This window comes from Oncorhynchus kisutch, linkage group LG26 (genome assembly GCF_002021735.2).
Source record: "Oncorhynchus kisutch isolate 150728-3 linkage group LG26, Okis_V2, whole genome shotgun sequence".
NCBI classification, from domain to species: domain Eukaryota; kingdom Metazoa; phylum Chordata; class Actinopteri; order Salmoniformes; family Salmonidae; genus Oncorhynchus; species Oncorhynchus kisutch.
Genome location: NC_034199.2, coordinates 29446646 through 29468317, shown reverse-complemented (window position 1 = coordinate 29468317; position 21672 = coordinate 29446646). Strand labels below are relative to the sequence as shown.

The 21672-nt window shown below is 40.7% G+C and overlaps 1 protein-coding gene across 3 annotated transcripts in view; it reads left to right on the top strand.

Moving 5' to 3' along the window:
- edar (ectodysplasin A receptor) overlaps positions 1 to 21672 on the top strand; it is a 52448-nt gene that overhangs the window by 18192 nt on the left and 12584 nt on the right. For all 3 annotated transcript variants that reach the window (XM_031806148.1, XM_031806147.1, XM_031806149.1), the window contains exons 2-5: positions 2839 to 2903; positions 7461 to 7583; positions 15222 to 15403; positions 17885 to 17970. In XM_031806148.1, the coding sequence (XP_031662008.1) occupies positions 2853 to 2903; positions 7461 to 7583; positions 15222 to 15403; positions 17885 to 17970 (442 nt within the window). In that variant the 5' untranslated portion in view covers positions 2839 to 2852. The remainder of the gene's footprint in view (positions 1 to 2838; positions 2904 to 7460; positions 7584 to 15221; positions 15404 to 17884; positions 17971 to 21672) is intronic.

Below are 21672 nucleotides of genomic sequence, written 5' to 3'. Positions count from 1 at the left end.
GTACACACCAACAATACACCAACACTACAGTACACACCAACACTACAGTACACACCAACAATACACCAACACAACAGTACACACCAACACTACAGTACACACCAACACTACAGTACACACCAGCACTACAGTACACACCAACACTACAGTACACCAACACTACAGTACACCAACACTACAGTACACACCAACACTACAGTACACACCAACACTACAGTACACACCAACACTACAGTACACACCGACACTACAGTACACACCAGCTCTACAGTACACCGACACTACAGTACACACCAACACTACAGTACACTGACACTACAGTACACACCGACACTACAGTACACACCAGCTCTACAGTACACCAACACTACAGTACACACCGACACTACAGTACACACCGACACTACAGTACACACCGACACTACAGTACACACCGACACTACAGTACACACCGACACTACAGTACACACCGACACTACAGTACACACCGACACTACAGTACACACCGACACTACAGTACACACCGACACTACAGTACACACCAACACTACAGTACACACGACACTACAGTACACCGACACTACAGTACACACCAACACTACAGTACACACCAACACTACAGTACACACCGACACTACAGTACACCAACACTACAGTACACACCAACACTACAGTACACTACAGTACACCAACACTACAGCCTCTTAATGTCTGTGAAACCACAAATGAAAAGCCTGTCACTTCTCTCTCTGTCAATTCCGTCTCCCTCTTTCAACCTGTTTTTTCTTGTATATGCTGCAATTATCTGTTAGAGACTCCATGAGAAATTTACTTGATAACAATAATTACAGTATGTGTGTGACACAACCTCTCCAATGCAGAGACTGTGTGTCATAGTTACTATTCAAATACATATTTGCAGTGAATATAATGACCCCTATAGACAGGCAGACAGCCTTAGATTGCTGTGAGCTATGGGTCTGAGACAGAATGTCTTACGTGGATTTTCCCATCCGATCCTGGGTTTGTTTAATTAACTTTATGTTCTGTGTGTTTGTGTAAGAGAGTGATCTACACTTCCGTTGTACTACATTTACATTTTAGTCATTTAATATACACTCTTATCCTGGGCAAATGTCTTGCTCAAGGGCACATTGACAGGATTTTCACCTAGTTGGCTCAGGGATTCAAACCAGCGACCTTTCGGTTACTGGCCAAACGCTCTTAACAGCTAGACTACTTGCCTCCCATGCCACTAGGGAGGGAGGGAGGGACACACTGAGACACTGACTGACTAGTGGATCATTCTCTTTGGCTGGTGTGGCTCACTTAACACTCTGAATAAGGTACATTCTGAATACGATTGCACGTGCAATGCCAAAAGGCCTGATTTATGATGTTTGTTGTGCAACCATAGTGAATGTGAACAAGCCCAGTGGTCTGTCAGAAAGTTAGCTCTGTGTATGTGTATGCATGCTATGGTTTATAACAGAGGTAAACAGGCAGGTAAACAAGGCAACAGCTCAGTCCTCCTTCTGACTGCAGGGCTGCAGGATTTACTGCCTGCCTGCACACCCACTCTTCAGCACGCCAGCACACACACATGTATGCACAAACACACACACAGCCTCTGAAGGAAAGAGAGAGAGCACACTAGCTGTGGTGGGAGCAATTAGGCTGCAGTAAAAGTCTGTGTTTGTTTACATCCAATAATACAACTCCGTTAAAGGTTGCAGTGGGTCATTAATGTGGTGTGTCAGAAAACCTGCACTCTCACAGAATGAGACAAGACTGGATCTGTTTATAAAAGCACTTTAAACTGCACAAATAAACAAACCTGTAACTAAGAATGTCCCTAATGACACAGAGTTTCCCTGAGCCTGGACAGTGTTGAAACTGATCTGAGATCCTGTGTGTTTATTGACCTGCTGTTAATGTCTCTGTTTAACTCCGCTTTACATAGTTGGTGTTTCTGGGGGAAAAGACTCTCTCTCACCAAGGCATCGCCTTCCAATAACACTGACGACATTATTTATACTTTATTGGCACACACGCACACATCCTTTATTAAGAGAAATACGAGCTCACTGTTATTGTAGCGCTTGGAGTGGGCCAATAAAAATCAGTCTCCTGTAGGTAAGGACTGAGCCTGGCAAACATACACACACAGATGGACGCAATACACACATAGGAACGCACACAACCACACACACACACGTAGTGTTGCTATAAACAATTAAATCCTTTACATTGACATTATTCCTTAAATTCATGAACAAAAAGGGATAAATCATGTTTGAAGTTTGGTCACATTTTTGTTTTATATGTTCTTCAATGTACCTGTGAATGCTTGTATACCTCCGTAAGTACAGATCGGAGAGAGAGAGAGTGTGTTTCCCTGTGACATACAGTGCCTGTATAAGTGTGGTAAATATGTGCTGGCAGAGGACTTAAAGGGGTTTCTAGATATGTGACAGTAACTAAAGCAAATAGCACAGTCCCTCTAATGACTGTTTACCCATAATACATCTGTGTCAGAGGTTTAACAGGCTGATCCTCTCCTCCTCTGCCAGGCTGCTCTCACCCATTCACACACTCCCTCTCTCTCTCCTCAGTGACCGGGCTTTAATAGAGGAATTGTTAATGATCTCATCACATCAGCAGGGCAGAGGAATAATAACCTGAAGTAGAGAGCAGTATCACACACACACTCAATGGAGTATAACCCACACGCACTATGAGACATGGTAGGGGTATGAGGCACGGGTTTCAAAATGCATGTACTGTACATCTGACTCTCTTTCTCTCTGGCTCTCTCTCTTCCTCTCTCTTTCTCAGTGGAAGGTGTGAAGATGTTACAGAAAGGAAGTCAGAAAGAGTCTCTCTTCCTCTGTTTGTTATTGGTGAGTATCTCTTAAATTACTCTTCCAATTCCTGTCTCTCTCCTCCTCCCCCTCCTCTCCTCATCCTCGCCCATCTTCAGCAATGAAACAAACTGAGGATAAAGACAATAGTGTAACAGATACACAGACACACTGGCAGAGGTACAGCCAGACTTTAGCAGGTCTTTGCCAGAGGTTGTGAAACATCAAAGGTTTCTCAGTGGAGCTCTAAGAGAGTAGTTATAATCTGGGTCTGGATCGCTTCTCTCTTCCTCTGATGTTGAAACCTGTTGGTTGTGCATATGTGTGTTAGTGAGCATGCGTATCTGTGTTGGCTGTATTCCTAGGAGTTTAACTTCCCTCAGAGCTCAGTTAATGATCCCCACTAAAGCCACTCCTGGGGGGAGGGGGAGGGACAGGGACAGGGAAAGGTTGAAAGGGAAAGGGAAAGGGAGAGAGGGAGATATCTGCAACACCAATAGTGCTCACTGTTGCCCCTAGAGGCTGGTTTTGAACGCATCTCCCAATGTGCTGGGTCCTGGGTACCTGGAAGGACATCGAATTTCGCATTGGATCTTGAGCTTGGTTGGAATAACTACTGTCACATGTTGGGGTTTGAGTGGTTGCCCATTGGTATCCCACATCCTTTCATTCTCACCAGCCACACGCTCCCTCCTCCTACCTTTTTCTCCTGACGCTTCCTACTCCTCCTCCCATCTCCTCTTCCTCCTCCCACCTCTTCCCTTGATCTTCTTTCTTCCATCTCCTCCTTATCCCAACTAATCCTTCTTCCTCCCCCTTCTACCTCCTACCATCTCCTCTTCCTCCTCCTCCTCTTGTTTCTACAACTTGATGGGAGTCCACCTGTGGTTAATTAAATTGCTTGGATATTATTTGGAAAGGCACACACCTGTATATATAAGGTCCCACATTTGACAGTGCATGTCAGAGCAAAAACCAAGCCACGAGGTTGAAGGAATTGTCCGTAGAGCTCTGAGACAAGATTGTGTTGAGGCACAGACCTGGGGAAGGGTACCAAAACATTTCTGCAGCTTTGAAGGTCCCCAGGAACGCAGCGGCCTCCTTCATTCTTAAATGGAAGAAGTTTGGAACCACCAAGACTCTTCCTAGAGCTGGCTGCCCGGCCATCTGAGCAATCGGGGGAGAAGGGCCTTTGTCAGGGAGGTGACCACGAACAGATGGTCACTCTGACAGAGCTCCAGAGTTCCTCTGTGGAGATGGAGTTCCTCTATGATATGCTAAGTTTCTTATTGTATTTTATTACTTTGGGGATGTCCATCACCCATTTCGTATGAAATGTTACGAATTATAATTCTGATGATATATTATGGATTTGTATAACGTATGATATGTTACGAATTCTAGCTAGATGGCTAAGTGGCTAACTAGCTAACGTTAGCTAGGCTAGGGGCTAGGTTTAAAGTTAGGGTTAAGTTTAGGAGTTAGGTTAAAGGGTTAAGGTTAGGGGAAAGTTTAGCTAACATCACAGGAGGTTGGTGGCACCTTCATTTGGGAGGATGGGGAACTTGGGACATGATGATGGCACAATTCCGTTGGCATACAGACCTGTTCAAATTCTTCTCACAGACGTTTTTAGAAGATAGACAATGTTCGAAGAGCTCAAGCAAGCAGTTTTCACAGATCATATACTTTTGGGCATCTCTTGCCCTGGTAAAGGAAGAAGTTAATTAATTTCACTTGTATTTCAAGTTTGCCATTCAAAAATCAATATGATTGCATGTTGATTATAACTAGTCTACTAACTTATTTCTGTACAGTGGAATCTTCCAGGGTTATAAAACTTGCATGGTAAGATGGGTCAGTCAATGTGTTTATTGTAGTCATTACGGACAGGACTATACAGTATCGCTATATTTCTACCATGGCAAAAAATCAAATACGAAGCAGATTTCTGTATGTAAAATATTCTCTGCTATAGAATAGAAAATAAATAAATATGACTCTGGATGACAACATAATAATGTTTGTTTCTAACATTAGGGTTGTTTTCCTTAAGAAATTAAATCTACTTCGTGTTTTGTTTCCTTGCCACACTACTAACGAGTATTGTGCTAGTGGTATTGTCCTGGCCCTAGCAGTCATGGTCATAAAATGCAAGGCAAGATGTCAGGAAGAGACAATTGAGACAATCAGCATCCCATTCAGTTCACATACTTTGTAGCTAGTTTTTGTACAATGCATAGCTACACCCAGAGACATAAATGCACAATATGTATCTGGAACGTTATAACCATATCAGTAGAATGTAGGCTAATTCTTTGGGGGTGGTCACAAAATGTATCATAGCCTACCGATACCTTCTAGATAGCCTAGTTAAGAAGAAGTTTGGAATGGATAAGCCAATATAGCAATAAGAGGCAGACAGATACCTTCACTTTTTTTTTTACTAAACACATGGATATTTAACACAGAATAAAGGCATTAACATTTTTGTGGGAATATATTTAATTCAATTTTGTTTACATTTGTTTTGTTAATTTCACACTTATGTAAAACAACAAATAATCTAATTGAAAGCAATGATAATGAAATGGCATGTTGCTGCACACAGATACCATTCATATAATTTCATTTGAAGATGTATTTTTATTTAACAAGGTTAATAACTTTTTCACCTTTATTTAAACAGGTGTGTCATTGAGATGAACATGTAATAGAAATATTTAGATTTTTTTTCTCTCAATAAAACTGTTAATCTCAAATAAACGACAGGGCTAGCTAAAAACACTGCATCCCCACATTCTAAAATAGCATTTTTGTCCCCCCCAGTTTTATCATTGGAATGTGATACAAAACGAGGCACCGGTGTGCTTTAGGACCATGCGGACACATCCGAGCGTTCGGGTAGACTGTTTGGAGTGTTTTTTTTAAATTATACAAGTAAAAATGATGTCCCCCCTATTTCTAAAACCAAAGTTGCACCACTGTCTAGTCATAATGAGCTCTTTGGTTGCCATCATAAGCTGCTCATGTGAAGTTTCCTCAAGCATCTTCATCAATTCATGCAATTTATGTTTATCAATTTATGCAATCAATTCAAACAATTTATGTTTGAGATCACTTGTTGTGTACTGTTTTAACTTGCAAGATTTTACAATATCATGGAAAGAACAAATATAGTTTAATGAAACCTTTTGTGTTTGTAGCCGGCATGCAGTGAAAATCACCCCTGTTGTTTATTTCTGTAGGCTATAGGTTGCTTGCATGATATTAACTGTTTTGCTTCGTTTTAATGAGAAAAAAACAACAACTATTGAGTAGGTTATTCTTACATTTTAATCTCAATTTGACCATCTGGTTAATAAAGGTCAAATACCTGGTTAAATACTAAACCTGATGAAATCAAAATAAAGGTTCAATTGGTCTTTGCATTCAGCAAACCTATAGGCATATGATCTTTCATGATCAAACATATGATGTTTTTGCCTTCGTTGCTTTTGTAGAGCAGTGTAAAATTAACTCTGGCCCAAAAAATGCCATTCTAATGAAAACAAGTTTAACAGCCTATAATTAAATACGTATTATTTGAATCAGGTCACCACGAACTGGCTATCACAGCGCGCAGGCAGCCTCCATTCGCGCACACACACCCATGGTGTCCCAAGCTGGGAAGAGGAGACACATTAATGAACAATGAGATTGCGCAAGCAAGACTTGTGTGAATAATGTGACAAATGTGACTTCATAGCCTTGAATATAATGACCAACAAATAGAAAGACACATGTTTTAAAATCAGCAGGACAAAAAAAAAATGTATCCTGAAGTTGTTCGTCTGACTTCCTGCTCCCGCCCGCAGCATGAAAAAAGACGACATGATGAACCCGTGATAACTGAGACATGAAAAACACAAGGCAGAGGCAATTCTGGCAGACATATGTTTTCATTTATTCCAGCATTCACGTGTTCACACGTGCGTTCACACATTGACACGTTCAACAAGGCATGTGAACGTGTCAATGCACTTGTAAACGTGTCAACGCATGTGTGAAGATTGAAGGCCACGTTAATGGTTCAAAATCAAATCAAATGTAGAGTTTACCGTGAAATGCTTAGTTAGAAGCCCTTTCCTTTCCAATGCAGTTAAAAAAGTAAGAAAATTAACAAATAGATAGAAATAAAATAGTAACACAATAAAATAACAATAGTGAAGCTATATACAGGTTATATACAAATCAAATCAAATGTATTTATATAGCCCTTCGTACATCAGCTGATATCTCAAAGTGCTGTACAGAAACCCAGCCTAAAACCCCAAACAGCAAGCAATGCAGGTGTAGAAGCACAGTACCCATAATGAGTCACTACTGAGTTTGGGTTCCCAAGGGGATTAGTATATTCTCTTTGAATTTAATTAGAATGACTTATTAAAACCTGTAGTAAATAAAATCTTAGCAGAATCAAATGTAGAATCCTGTAGTAAGTTGAAAACAGAACAAAAAATAGAATCTTAATTTATAACCAAGAACCTGAATAAAGCACACATTATGACTCTTTGTACGCTTTTATCTTTTAACCCCGCCTCCTCTCTCTTTTAGGTGTCCTGTCCTCCCTTTCTCAGGTCAGAGTACAGTAGTTGTGGAGAGTTTGAGTTCTACAACCAGACCCTCAGTAGCTGCCAGCCCTGCCCTCAATGCCAACCTGGACAGGAGCCCCACATGGTGAGACACACAAGCACACACACAAACTAAAGAAACAAATTTTAAAAAAGAGCACACCTACACACACACACCCACCCACACACATTTCCTGAGATGTAATGACTTGAGTGTAATGAGTAGATAATGTAGCATGTCAGGTGCATGTGAACCCTGACCGCTGCTACCTGCCTCCCAGCCCTACTCCCAGCCCTACTCTCATTATTTATTTTAGACAGGTCTAAAGAAACATGATAGAAAGAAAATGTAGTCTATTTCAGAAGAACAGAATAGCATACTCTGAGTTGTCCATATGTGTCACGACTTCTGCCGAAGTCGATGCCTCTCCTTGTTCGGCGGTCGACGATGCCAGTCTTCTAGCCATCGCCCTTCCATTTTTCATTTTCCTCTTGTCTTGTTTTCCCACACACCTGGTTCTCATTTCCCTCATTATGTGTTGTGTATTTAACCCTCTGTTTCCCCCATGTCTTTGTGTGGTGTTGTTTATTCTGTTTCATGTTATCCACACGTTAGTCTGTTGCACTGGGTTATGTTAACCCGTATTGTTTATTCTGTTTCATGTCATCCACACGTTAGTCTGTTGCGCTGGGTTATGTTAACCCGTATTGTTTATTCTGTTTCATGTCATCCACACGTTAGTCTGTTGCGCTGGGTTATGTTAACCCGTATTGTTTATTCTGTTTCATGTTATCCACACGTTAGTCTGTTGCACTGGGTTATGTTAACCCGTATTGTTTATTCTGTTTCATGTCATCCACACGTTAGTCTGTTGCGCTGGGTTATGTTAACCCGTATTGTTTATTCTGTTTCATGTCATCCGCACGTTAGTCTGTTGCTCTGGGTTATGTTAACCCGTACTGTTTATTCTGTTTCATGTCATCCACACGTTAGTCTTGTTTATTCTGTTTCATGTCATCCACACGTTAGTCTGTTGCGCTGGGTTATGTTAACCCGTATTGTTTATTCTGTTTCATGTCATCCACACGTTAGTCTGTTGCTCTGGGTTATGTTAACCCGTATTGTTTATTCTGTTTCATGTCATCCACACGTTAGTCTGTTGCACTGGGTTATGTTAACCCGTACTGTTTATTCTGTTTCATGTCATCCACACGTTAGTCTTGTTTATTCTGTTTCATGTCATCCACACGTTAGTCTGTTGCTCTGGGTTATGTTAACCCGTATTGTTTATTCTGTTTCATGTCATCCACACGTTAGTCTTGTTTATTCTGTTTCATGTCATCCACACGTTAGTCTGTTGCTCTGGGTTATGTTAACCCATATTGTTATTTCGTGTCCACTTTGCCGTGTGCTTTTGGTTTGCCTAAATAAAAGGCTCCGCTGGCTACCCGATATCTGCTCTCCTGCACCTGACTCCCTTACAGCCATTTACGCATACCGGACAATATGTTAGGCCCTGATATGGCTATGCCTAGTTCATTTAGCGGACAAGGTTTGCTTAGAATTCTGTGGCATACATTTTTATTATTTTACAGTATGACGAATACAATTGAACATAGCTGAATAAAATAAAAATGATATTTTCTCCAAACAGTTTCCAAGGAAATGTGCACGTGGTTATTCTGTGTTGAGCAGTTAACAAAGAAACAGGTCCTCCTATATGCTTAATTTAGAACTATTTATACTTTAGTTGTGATACAAATGTTGGGCTATATGTTTTGATTTTTTATACATTCTAAGGCTGCATGATGCGACTCTAATTATGATTTGAAAAAGTTGCAAGAAAGGCATGATCTCTGATTTGTTTCTTGTCCAGGCTGCGCACACTTCATCAGTCTCTCATTCACAATTTGACAAGCACTTGATAAAATTCTCACCAGGCCTCGAATTTCCCAGCGGCATCCCCCCTCGTGTGGCCGTAATGCCCCCTAAAAAAATCCATGCCCTTTGTGCCTTTGGGCTGAATATAATAATTAGAATTCCCGGCTGCCGTGCTCCGAAGCACTTCTCACTCACATGGCTCTCTCAGATATCTACATTCTTATTAACCAATGCGTCACATGATCGGGTCTTTCTCACAGCTAAGAAGTATGCTACAAGCGAAGACAGACAGAGCAACTGTGTCCCTCTTATTGAATTCTGAGGCACATATTGAAGATGTTAGAAGAACTGTCCACATTTAGCCTACTTTTCATCAGCCAACAAGATGAGTAGGCCTAACAAACAGCAAAGCACTAGCCTATGTCAATCTACTATCCCCCATAGTACAAAAGTTGATCTATTCTATTGGTCAACTTGTCCTTCTGTGCAAGAAAGAAATATTCCAAACATACTCTGGGACAGTTGTGGAATGCGATAGATCCTAAATTAATACAACCACTCGCATCAAAAATACATTTTAAAAGTAATGAGGCTGATGCAACAGATCAGAACGTTTAGCTTAAAATATTGATAAACTGTTAGGTTATTTCTTCACATTATAAGCACAGAAATGTGCACACGGCAGTAGGCTCTAAGCGCAAATGTTTCAAAATGCAATCAATTAGCGGGAAAACACTGTTCTCAAAAGTGACTGCAAATCCGATTATGCTTTATATAAAGGTGCATTTTGGATGGTGAAAATTATCTTCCCCAAACTTGAAACTCATGCGTCGCCTATGTATGCCAGTTAGGCTCTAATCTGTAAAGCAGATTAATGTGCTTAATTTTAAGAAGTTATTTGGCAACTTTAGTTGTGTTACAACCCTTATCAAAACATATAGGCCTATGTGCTATGCTACATGAGGTGTGATACTAACCTTATTAAAACATATAGGCCTATGGGCTAGGCTACATGAGGTGTGATACTAACCTTATTAAAACATATAGGCCTATGTGCTATGCTACATGAGGTGTGATACTAACCTTATTAAAACATATAGGCCTATGGGCTAGGCTACATGAGGTGTGATACTAACCTTATTAAAACATATAGGGCTATGGGCTAGGCTACATGAGGTGTGATACTAACCTTATTAAAACATATAGTGCTATGGGCTAGGCTACATGAGGTGTGATACTAACCTTATTAAAACATATAGTGCTATGGGCTAGGCTACATGAGGTGTGATACTAACCTTATTAAAACATATAGGGCTATGGGCTAGGCTACATGAGGTGTGCGACTATGATTTATCACAAGTGATAATAGATAATTCACAATGATAGGCTAATATTGTCACCCATCAGACTATTCTTAATTTAATGTTGTCTTTACATATACTAAATAATATATGTGTGGAATTCATTTTGATTTAGAATGGACCATTATAATGCACCTGTCTTAGAACAGGGGCATGGGGAACAAATACATGTGATCTATACACTTAAATAGCGAATGGAGAACACTTTTCCCGTGTTTAATATTCATGCCAGCCATGTAGGCTACACTCCTGTTGTAAAGTGAAGTAATGTGCTTAATATTAGGATAGTTGAGAAATAAATATAGTAGGCCTAGCCTATAGAAAGCTGATGGGATCCCCTTTTTAATAGAGGCCATGAAAACAATTGTTTTTTCTCACGCAATGGCATAGCGTATAGAAATGTTGAGCAACATGAGCTCATGGGCTCTCATGAAGTGTTTGATTAGATTTTTATAAAACATTTGCATTGATGTCAGGGTGATTAGAGGGACAATAGCGTGCTGAGTACCAGGCAGTTATACATTTTGGTAGGCTACTAATGACCATCAGCAGCATCAGAGCTTGGAGAAACCTAGTTACCATGTCACCATTACCGTAACAGCCCTACTCTCTATCTGTCTGCTCAGACCACCCAGGAAGTTTACCTGACTCACTGGTATACACAAAGGTACACCTCCCACATCAAAGAGTTACCAGCTAAATCCCAGAATGCATGCTCAGATTCAGAAAGGGGAATGAACAATTTTCACGGTTTGTCATTCCATTTGGATTTTTCCCAAATATTGAATCCCCTTTGGTAGGATGTAGTAGCCTGTCAGCAGCCATTAGTCATCAGCCCCCGGCCAAAATAAACAGAGCCTCACTGGGTCTTAATAAGGAGACACACCTCGCACACACACACACACACACACACACACACACACACACACACACACACACACACACACACACACACAACAAAAGGAGCCCTCTGTAAATCTACAGTCACAGACATGGCTAACTGTTTGAATAGTCAGCTCTTTAAACTTGTAAAGTTAAATTGTAGTTATTCAACTCTCCTGTACAATTACAGAAAATGTCAATATCTGCTCATGATTGCAGATTTGGGTAAGAACTTACGAAACAGAGCAGCAACATTGTCATGTGTACTCCAGCTCTCCCTCTCCAGCGCTCCACTTCGCCAGATTATTACGCACACCTGCCACCATCTTTACATGCTGACCAAACAGCACGCACGTGTGCATCTGCGTGCGCCATTGCGCCCAAATTGATTTTGTTCACCCACACCAGACGCGACCAGGACAATTATATTAATTTGGGGACAGGTCAAAACCATTAAACATTTATGGCAATTAGCTAACAATGAGGAGATGGGAGAGGCAGGACCTGCAGCGCGCTGAGCGTCACAAATAGAACTAAGTTCTATTTTAGCGCCTGGCAATGCAGAAGCTTGCTGGAGCGAGCAGTGTGGGTGCAATGATTGAATAACATGTATGTGTTATTTATTTTGCAATGCTCTTGCACTCGACGCGAGCGGTGTGGTCAGCATGTAATAAGAAAAATAAGTCAGAGTAATACTGGAGAAAAGGAAGTAGGAGAGATGATGAGAAACAAATTTGGTTTACCGTTATATCTGTTGATTAATTGTCAGAGTAGAGGATCTTGTCCATTTCTGGTAAAAAAGCAACCCGATGTTAATATCCAAGTAAAAATGAGCAACAGCAAGCTAGCTAGCTACATTTCCATAAATGTTTAGTACTTTTTGACCTGTCCCCAAATTAATATAATTGGTTCAGAGTTTGTTTTGATATTTCAATCCGCATATCCTGATTGTGTCTGGTGTGGGTGAACAAAATAACTTTTGGTTTGGTCAGCATGTTACGCGCACCTGCGCCTCATGAGATTCACCTGGACTCCACACCTTCCTGATTACCTTCCCTATACCTGTCACTCCCCTTGGTTCTTTCCTCAGGTGTTATTGTTTAAGTTTTATGTCTGTATGCTATTCGGGTTTCTTGTTTGTTCCATGTTTTATTCATTATTACATTTGCACTTCCTGTACTTGCTTCCCGTCTCCCAGCATACACGTTACTAACATTACTAACTTGGCATTTAGCTCATTTTTTCATATGGGATCAGTAGTAATAGCAGTGTTGGGAAAGCTACTTAAAAAATATTGTTTACCAATCCACCATTTCACACTGGAAGAAGTTAGGCTCTACTAAAGAAAGGTGTCCCGTCAACGCGACAGTTGTAAATCATTCAGCGCCTTGTGTCACAATCACTGATTTTAGAGAAACAACAAATGTCGGTACATATAAGTGTCATATATCGGCTGAAAGCCTAAACTCTTGTTAATATAACTGCACTGTCCAATTTACAGTAGCTATTACTACGAAAAAATGCCATGCTATTGTTTGAGGAGAGCTCCTAACAACAAAACACTTTCCCCCCCCGATAGTTTTGATAAATTCACCTCTGAAGGTCAAATGTGTACTTAAATCAGAGCAAGATTTCAGAATGTATCATCCAAATGGTCCCAGAGATAACATGAAGTGTCAATTTGTTAGATAAAATCATTTTTCATATCCTTAAAAGGTCCATATAGCATGCACGATCAATTTTGTATTTCCACTCGTTTAATTTGCAGAGAAAGGAATCTGTGAAAATCTAACCCTAAACGTTGTTACAACCAGTCAAATCACGTTCGTATTTATTCCTCAGAGATCCTAGAACGTAACCAGACTTCACTATATAATTAGGGGTGTCGTATATCCTATAGGACACCAAATGTGATCAGAGAGCGACGCCTTCGTGGCACGCCGATGACGCGGGCGATCTTGACTTGATCGACTGTATCTTTGTCAAATAAGCACCAATCGGGGTCAAACTAAATTAGCTAGATAGCCAATAAGCTGGGCTTAAACCCCGTATCTGTCGCAAAATGTAGCCGCTAACCTTGTGCGATAGCAAGACTTTTCCTTTTGGACAAAAAATGATAAGAATATAGAGAGTTATGAAGTTCTGAATACTGGGTATTTTGCAAATGTTGAACTTATAATATGGCTACTAATACTGGAGAAGCTAAGTCAAAGTCCAAGTATACAGATTTGACGATATTGCAGAAAAATGTAATGTGAATGTAAACGTCTCCTTCACGATTTTCCCAAATGTACCTGGGTGACTTCACACTAAATGTTACGTAGTTTGCTCATACTTCAAGTTATCCGCCTGAAACTTTGCACGTACGCTGCTGCCATCTTGTGGACACCATCGGAATTACAACCAGAGTGGCTAGATGTGGGACCTTTCTGTTGCATTTCAAATATGGTGTTAGAATCTTCTTTTTAAATAATGTTTTTTTTTTCTTTGAAATTATCTTCTACCAGATCTATTGGGTTATATTCTCTTACATTTAATTCACATTTCCACGAACGTCAAAGTGTTTCCTTTCAAATGGTACCAAGAATGTGCATATCCTTGCTTCAGAGCCTGAGCTACAGGCAGTTACATTTGGGTATGTCATTTTAGGAGAAAATGGAAAAAAGGGGGCTATCCCTAAGAAGTTTTAAGAAAAATATAGTTTACCTAACTGAAGTTACTTAGAAAAAGTAATTCACTACTTCGTGTTAAATTATCATATCGACAAATTGCAACAACAGATCACTCTGGAGTTAGCTTTTAACAGAATGTGTAATTTAGCCTATTAAACACAAAAACAATGTTTCAAGTGTTAATTATGCAGGTCTGATGACAAAAAAGGAAGGAAGTTGTCTACTTCACCCATATTTTGTTTTGCTAAAAAAGTAGTGTGTTGTTCCAGTAGTTAGTGTAGCTATCTAGTTCCCCCACATACACATGAAACAGCACTCTACCACATAGATCTGATGTGATCTGATACAGCAGATGGTCTTAATGCAGTGATACACGCTGGTTTACAATGACCATGGAGACAGGACAAAAATGCTTCTATTGGAGAAGGTTTATATGAACCAACAGAAGTAAAGTCAACCAAGAGACCTAAAGCTGGGCTGATCCACCCTGACAGAATCCTACTGATAAATTAATCCAGCTTTTATCAGAGGATCAAAGTGGATATATTGGACAAGCCAATAAAGTAGGAAGTCGGAATATAGTGTTTCTGAAGTCTGTAGGACAAGTAGCAGCTTGGCTTCAGGTTGGAGCTTCAACTGTTTTAATAAAGATAGATCAAACAATGGTCTGCCTGTCAGACTATGCAGGGTATTGGTTGTTGTCACAACTCCCCACTGTGAGAAGTGAGTATGTCTGGGACTGTTTATGATGACCTCCCACTTTATTCCATACTAGAACATAAATTTCCTCTTTATCGCCACATGTAGTGCAGTACAAACACACACACACACACACACACACACACACTAGACAAACTACACCAACACCCCGAATGAAAATGTTCAGAACGACTCATGTCCTGTTCTTGTAACCAATCACATTTTATTGCCTGTTTGTGATGTTGCAGAACTGTGGCTATGGGACTAAGGATGAGGACTTTATGTGTGTGTCGTGTCCGCCGGGGAAGTACTCGAAGGGAAAGTATGAGATCTGCAGGAGACATAAGGACTGTGAAGGTCTGTACCGTGCTACAGTACTCAAACCTGGGACACCAGACAATGATGCAGACTGTGGACCCTGCTTACCTGGGTATGTACACACACACACACACACACACAAGACAACACACACATAAGACAACACACACACATTTGAAGACACGCAGGCATGCAAATTTACACACATACATTACCGTTCAAAAGTTTGTGTCACTTAAACATGTCCATGTTTTTTAAAGAAAAGCACATTTTTGCCCATTAAAGTAACATCAAATTGATCAGAAATACAGTGTAGACATTGTTAATGTTGTAAATTACTATTGTAGCTGGAAATGGCAGATTTTTTATGGAATATCTACATAGGCATACAGAAGCCCATTATGAGCAACCATCACTCCTGTGTTCCAATGGCACGTTGTGTTAGCTAATCCGAGTTGATCATTTTAAAAGGCTAATTGATCATTAGAAAACATGTTGCAATTATGTTAACACAGCTGAAAACTGTTCTGAAAACTGTTCTGATTGCAGAAGAAATAAAACGGGCCTTTGGACTAGTTGAGTATCTGGAGCATCAGCATTTCTGGGTTTGTTTACAGGCTCCAAATGGCCAGAAAGAAATAACTTCTCTCCTGAAACTCGTCAGTCTATTCTAGTTTTGAGAAATGAAGGCTATTCCATGCGAGAAATTGCCAAGAAACTGAAGATCTCGTACAACGTTGTGTACTACTCCTTTCACAGAACAGAGCAGACTGGCCCTAACCAGAATAGAAAGAGGAGTGGGAGGGCCCGATGCACAACTGAGCAAGAGGACAAGTACATTAGAGTGTCTAGTTTGAGAATCAGACGCCTCACAAGTCCTCAACTGGCAGCTTCATTAAATAGTACCCGCAAAACACCAGTCTCAACGTCAACAGTGAAGAGATGACTCTGGAATGCGGCCTTCTAGGCAGAGTTGCAAAGAAAAAGCCATATCTCAGACTGGCAAATAAAAAGAAAAGATTAAAGATGGGCAAAATAACACACTCTGGACAGAGGAACTCTGCCTAGAAGGCCAGCCTCCCGGAGTCGCATCTTTACTGTTGTACGAGATCTTTAGTTTCTTAGCAATTTCTCGCATGGAATAGCCTTAATTTCTCAGAACAAGAATAGACTGATGAGTTTCAGAAGAAAGGTCTTTGTTTCTGGCCATTTTGGGCCTGTAATCAAACCCACAAATGCTGATGCTCCAGATACTCAGCTAGTCTAAAGAAGGCCTGTTAACACAACGTGCCATTGGAACACAGGAGTGATGGTTGCTCATAATGAGCCTCTGTGCGCCTATGTAGATATTCCATAACACATCTGTTTCCAGCTACAATAGTCATTTACAGCATTAACAATGTCTACACTGTATTTCTGTTCAATTTGATGTTATTTTAATTGACAAAAAATGTGATTTTCTTTCAAAAACAACAACATTTCTAAGTGACCCCTTTTGAACGGTAGTGTACATTTATGCACACACATACATACCACCGCTGTCAGAGAGTGACATTGATAAGACAGAACCACTTCATAGGACACTTCTCTGCCACATCACCCCTGTTCCCCCCCCCCCCCCCACGTCTTCATATCACACAGTCACAGCCTGGTCTAACCCTCCATTGGCCACGCTATCCGCCTCAATTACCATCTGGTCACCCACAAACATGGAGGCAGGAGAAGATATAAACTGTTACAGGACCGGCTCAATTCTCTGATCTTCTCCACCCCTCCCCCCCACCTCCCTCTCTCTCACTCTCTCTACCATATGATGTTGTTCAGTGACTGTACCACCTCAAAGACATTCTTGGGTTTCAATTGAGTTTAAAGTCAATATACAGACTAGAGTGTTTTAGCATTACTGGCTGCTTTAATAACTCTATCTCACTGTACTGGGGGAATACTGAACACTGCCTGCCTTTGTCGGGGTTGGAATCTAAATGCTTCTTTATTAAATCATACTTTACTTAAGTCCTCACCAAACACATCTTTAGTAGAATGGCATTCTAATCTCAGGTTTAATGCTTTTGTGGTCCTGGTTTTCATCCTGGAGATCTGGTGTGCATGTTTGATTGAAAGTGGTTTAATAGTCCTCTCTGATTAATGGTAGATGGTCTGCGCTAGAGGCGCAGCCTCCCTTCTCTTCCTCTCCCTCTGTCACAGCTCAGGGCTAAATAATATCTCTATCTAACCTAATGGGATACAGTAGCTCTCTCTCCCCTCTGGGCATCAGTTTAACCTTTTCACCTCCAGCTGTTATTGAGACACTTCTCTCAAATACTTACATATTCACACTGTGTATCTTAATAACATATCTCTGTGTATCTTAATAACATATCTCTGTGTATCTTAATAACATATCTCTGTGTATCTTAATAACATATCTCTGTGTATCTTAATAACATATCTCTGTGTATCTTAATAACATATCTCTGTGTATCTTAATAACATATCTCTGTGTATCTTAATAACATATCTCTGTGTATAATAAGAGAATAATATGTATCACTATTGTTCTCTAAATGTTCTCTCTGTGCTTCCTCTCTGTCAGGTATTACATCCAGGAGAACCGGCCCAGGAACCTGTATGGGATGGTCTGTCACTCGTGTCAAAATGCACCGCGCAACACTAAAGAGTGTACGTTTTCTTATACCTACAAGTTCTACAACACAAACAGAACCAGAACCCAGGCCAGAGAGGGTCAGAGACAGTCACAGAGGGACCGAGAGCGATACTTGTAAGGTCAGGCGAGTGAGGGCTGCGGAGGGCTGGGACCAGTTAATGAACACAGACAAACAGAGCAGAACACAGGGAGCAACAGCATGATGTTATCTCACCATGGTCTGGAGCTGCTTCCTCATAGTGGTGCTCGACCCCAGGAATTGTTTTTAGTGTCCGTCGCTCAAAGCAACACTCCCTGGCATATTGTTTTGCCCGGAAATTGAAATCATTATTATTGTGTCATTTTAATGACTGTGTTTTGAAATATGGCAACCTTAAACAGACTGGACCCTGCTGTGAGGAGGATGGGAGAGAGAGGAGGGAGGGATGAGAACAGACGAGTGTAAAACAACAAACACACACTTTTCAACAAGCAGCTAACTGTTTCTTGCAGGCAGAGAGTTAGGGAAGGAAAGAGGGAGGGAGAGACGTGTGAGGGTACATTTTGATTAACCGTTTTGAAAGTCTTGAAAATACCCAAACCAGAAATATGTAGTTGAAGCGTAGAGTTACTAGCTCAGGGTGAAGGCAGGCCAGCACTCACCAAGTAATCTGTAAATTACCCTGGCTTCCAGATCAGTGTGTGTGTGTGTGTGTGTGTGTGTGTGTGTGTGTGTGTGTGTGTGTGTGTGTGTGTGTGTGTGTGTGTGTGTGTGTGTGTGTGTGTGAGACCGCGGCTCCCAGCTAGCTCCCAGCACCGCGTGGTGTAATAATTTAAACGTTTGGAGGGCATGAAAAAGATGATTAACATGTTTCTGCCTGTCCTGGGGCTTCTCTTCAGCAGCAGCCTGTCCTCTCTAGGATGTATACAGTGGGGTGCGAAATTATTGACACCCTTGATAAAGATTCGAAAAAATGACTGTACAAAATAAATAATTCAAATACTGAGCTATAGTGTATGCACACATTTTTGGGGAAATTAGATTATTTTATGGAAATATAATTGCTCAGAAGTGATATTTTTGTTTTCTCAAAAAGGTAAGGGCCAAAATGATTGACACCCCTGTTTCTAATAGCGTTCAATACCTGACCTTGGGAGGATAACGGCACTGAGCCTTTTTCTACAATGTTTTATGACTTGGAGGACACATTGGGAAGAATATTAGACCATCTTTCCAGATGATGTCCTCAGTCTGGGCTTATGGACTGCCCTCTTCAATTCACACCACATGTTTTCAGTGGGGTTCAGGTTCGGAGACAGAGATGGCCATTGCAAAATGTTGATTGTGGAAAATGAACCATTTCTTTGTGGATATTGATGTGTGTTTGGGGTTATTGTCTTGCTGGAAGATCCACTTACGGCCAAGTTTCAGCCTCCTGGCAGAGGCAACCAGGTTTATGGCTAAAATGTTCTGGTACTGTGTAAAGTTCATGATGCCGTTGTCCTTAATAAGTGCCCCAGGAAGAAAAATAGGCCCACAACATCAAAGACCCCCCCACCATATTTTACAGTAGGTATGGGGTTATTTTCTGCTCATGCATTCTCATTTTGACGCCAAACCCACCACTGGTGTGCGTGGCGAAAGAGCTCTATTTTCATGTCATCCAACAAATGTAAATGCCTGGAGTTTGCACTTGGACAGCATTTGCACTTGGATTAGAAACAGTGCTTTGATCAGATGACATGAATATAGAGCTCTCTGGCCACACACGTCAGTGGTGGGTGTGCTGTTGAAATTAGAATTACCTTTTTGAGAGAATAAAAGTATTACTTGTTAAACAAAAATATATTTCTCTGAGCAATTGTATTAGTATAAAAGTATAACAAAAAATGTAAGCATACAATATAGCTTAGTATTTGAATAATTTATTTTATAAACAGTTATTTTTGTTCATCTTTATCAAGGGTGTCGATAAGTTCGGACCACACTGTAAGTCTGGACCTCCTCTCTTGGCTATATACACCTATACATATCTATACCATCTGTCTGTCCCCTGTTTACCGTCATGTACTCCATATACTGTAACAGGCTAGGTTTGAACTTTGAACCCAGGTCATCATTTAATATATATGCAGCAGTTTCATACAATAATAGATTTAATCTGATCAGTGAATAAACATTCTGAAGCAGCATGAAGATGTCCAGAAGCTTTCAAGGATATGAAGCTGAAAGTCTTGGTCTATTTTAATATCTGCCTGTAGGAAAGCCTTGGTGTATTCTAATGTCTGCCTGTAGGAAAGCCTTGGTCTATTCTAATGTCTGCCTGTAGGAAAGCCTTGGTCTATTCTAATGTCTGCCTGTAGGAAAGCTTTGGTCTATTCTAATATCTGCCTGTAGGAAAGCCTTGGTCTATTCTAATGTCTGCCTGTAGGAAAGCCTTGGTCTATTCTAATGTCTGCCTGTAGGAAAGCCTTGGTCTATTCTAATGTCTGCCTGTAGGAAAGCCTTGGTCTATTCTAATGTCTGCCTGTAGGAAAGCCTTGGTCTATTCTAATGTCTGCCTGTAGGAAAGCCTTGGTCTATTCTAATGTCTGCCTGTAGGAAAGCCTTGGTCTATTCTAATGTCTGCCTGTAGGAAAGCCTTGGTCTATTCTAATGTCTGCCTGTAGGAAAGCCTTGGTCTATTCTAATGTCTGCCTGTAGGAAAGCCTTGGTCTATTCTAATGTCTGCCTGTAGGAAAGCCTTGGTCTATTCTAATGTCTGCCTGTAGGAAAGCCTTGGTCTATTCTAATGTCTGCCTGTAGGAAAGCCTTGGTCTATTCTAATGTCTGCCTGTAGATATGCTTTGGTCTATTCTAATGTCTTCCTGTAGTACAGCCTTGGTCCTTTATGATTGCCAGTAGGAATGCCTTGGTCCTTTATGATTGCCAGTAGGAAAGCCTTGGTCTATTCTGATTGCCAGTAGGAAAGCCTTGGTCTATTCTGATTGCCAGTAGGAAAGCCTTAGTCTTCCTGGCTCTAGGGTTCACAGCAAAGGAACAGAACAGTGACTAAGATGTGAAATCACCCTCCACTAAACAAACAGGACTTGTATATTACCCACAGAAAATAAACAAACACCCAGAACACTGATGACCCTGACCAAAAGAGGTGTGTGTGTGGGGGAGGGGGGGGGGGGATGAGAGAGAGACCACAGGGACTTGGTAGTGCCTGATTTAAAACGAGAATAAAAGTTGATTCAGGAGTTTACAGCTCCATTAAAGCTGAAGAAAACAGTCAATCAACAACCTCGAAGGGCAGCGTGTCCCAAACTCGGCCTCGGGACTCCAAGGGGTATACATTTAGGTTTTTGCCCTAGCACTACACAGCTGATTCAAATAAAATCAAATTGTATTTGCCACATGCGCCGAATAGAACAGGTGTAGTCCTTACAGTGAAATACTTACTTATAAGCCCTTAACCAACAATACAGTTTGAAGAAAAAGAAGTGTTAAGTTTACTAAAATAAACTGAAGTTTAAAAAATTATACATTTTAAAAATTAAAGAGCAACAATAATAAACAGTAACGAGGCTATATACAGAGGGTAACGGTATAGAGTCAATGTGCGAGGGCACAGGTTAGTCGAGGTAATTGAGGTAATGTGTACAGTAAAGTGACTATGCATAGATAATTTAAAAAAGAGTAGCAGCAGCATAAAAATGGGGGGGTCAATGCAAATAGTCTGGGTAGCCAT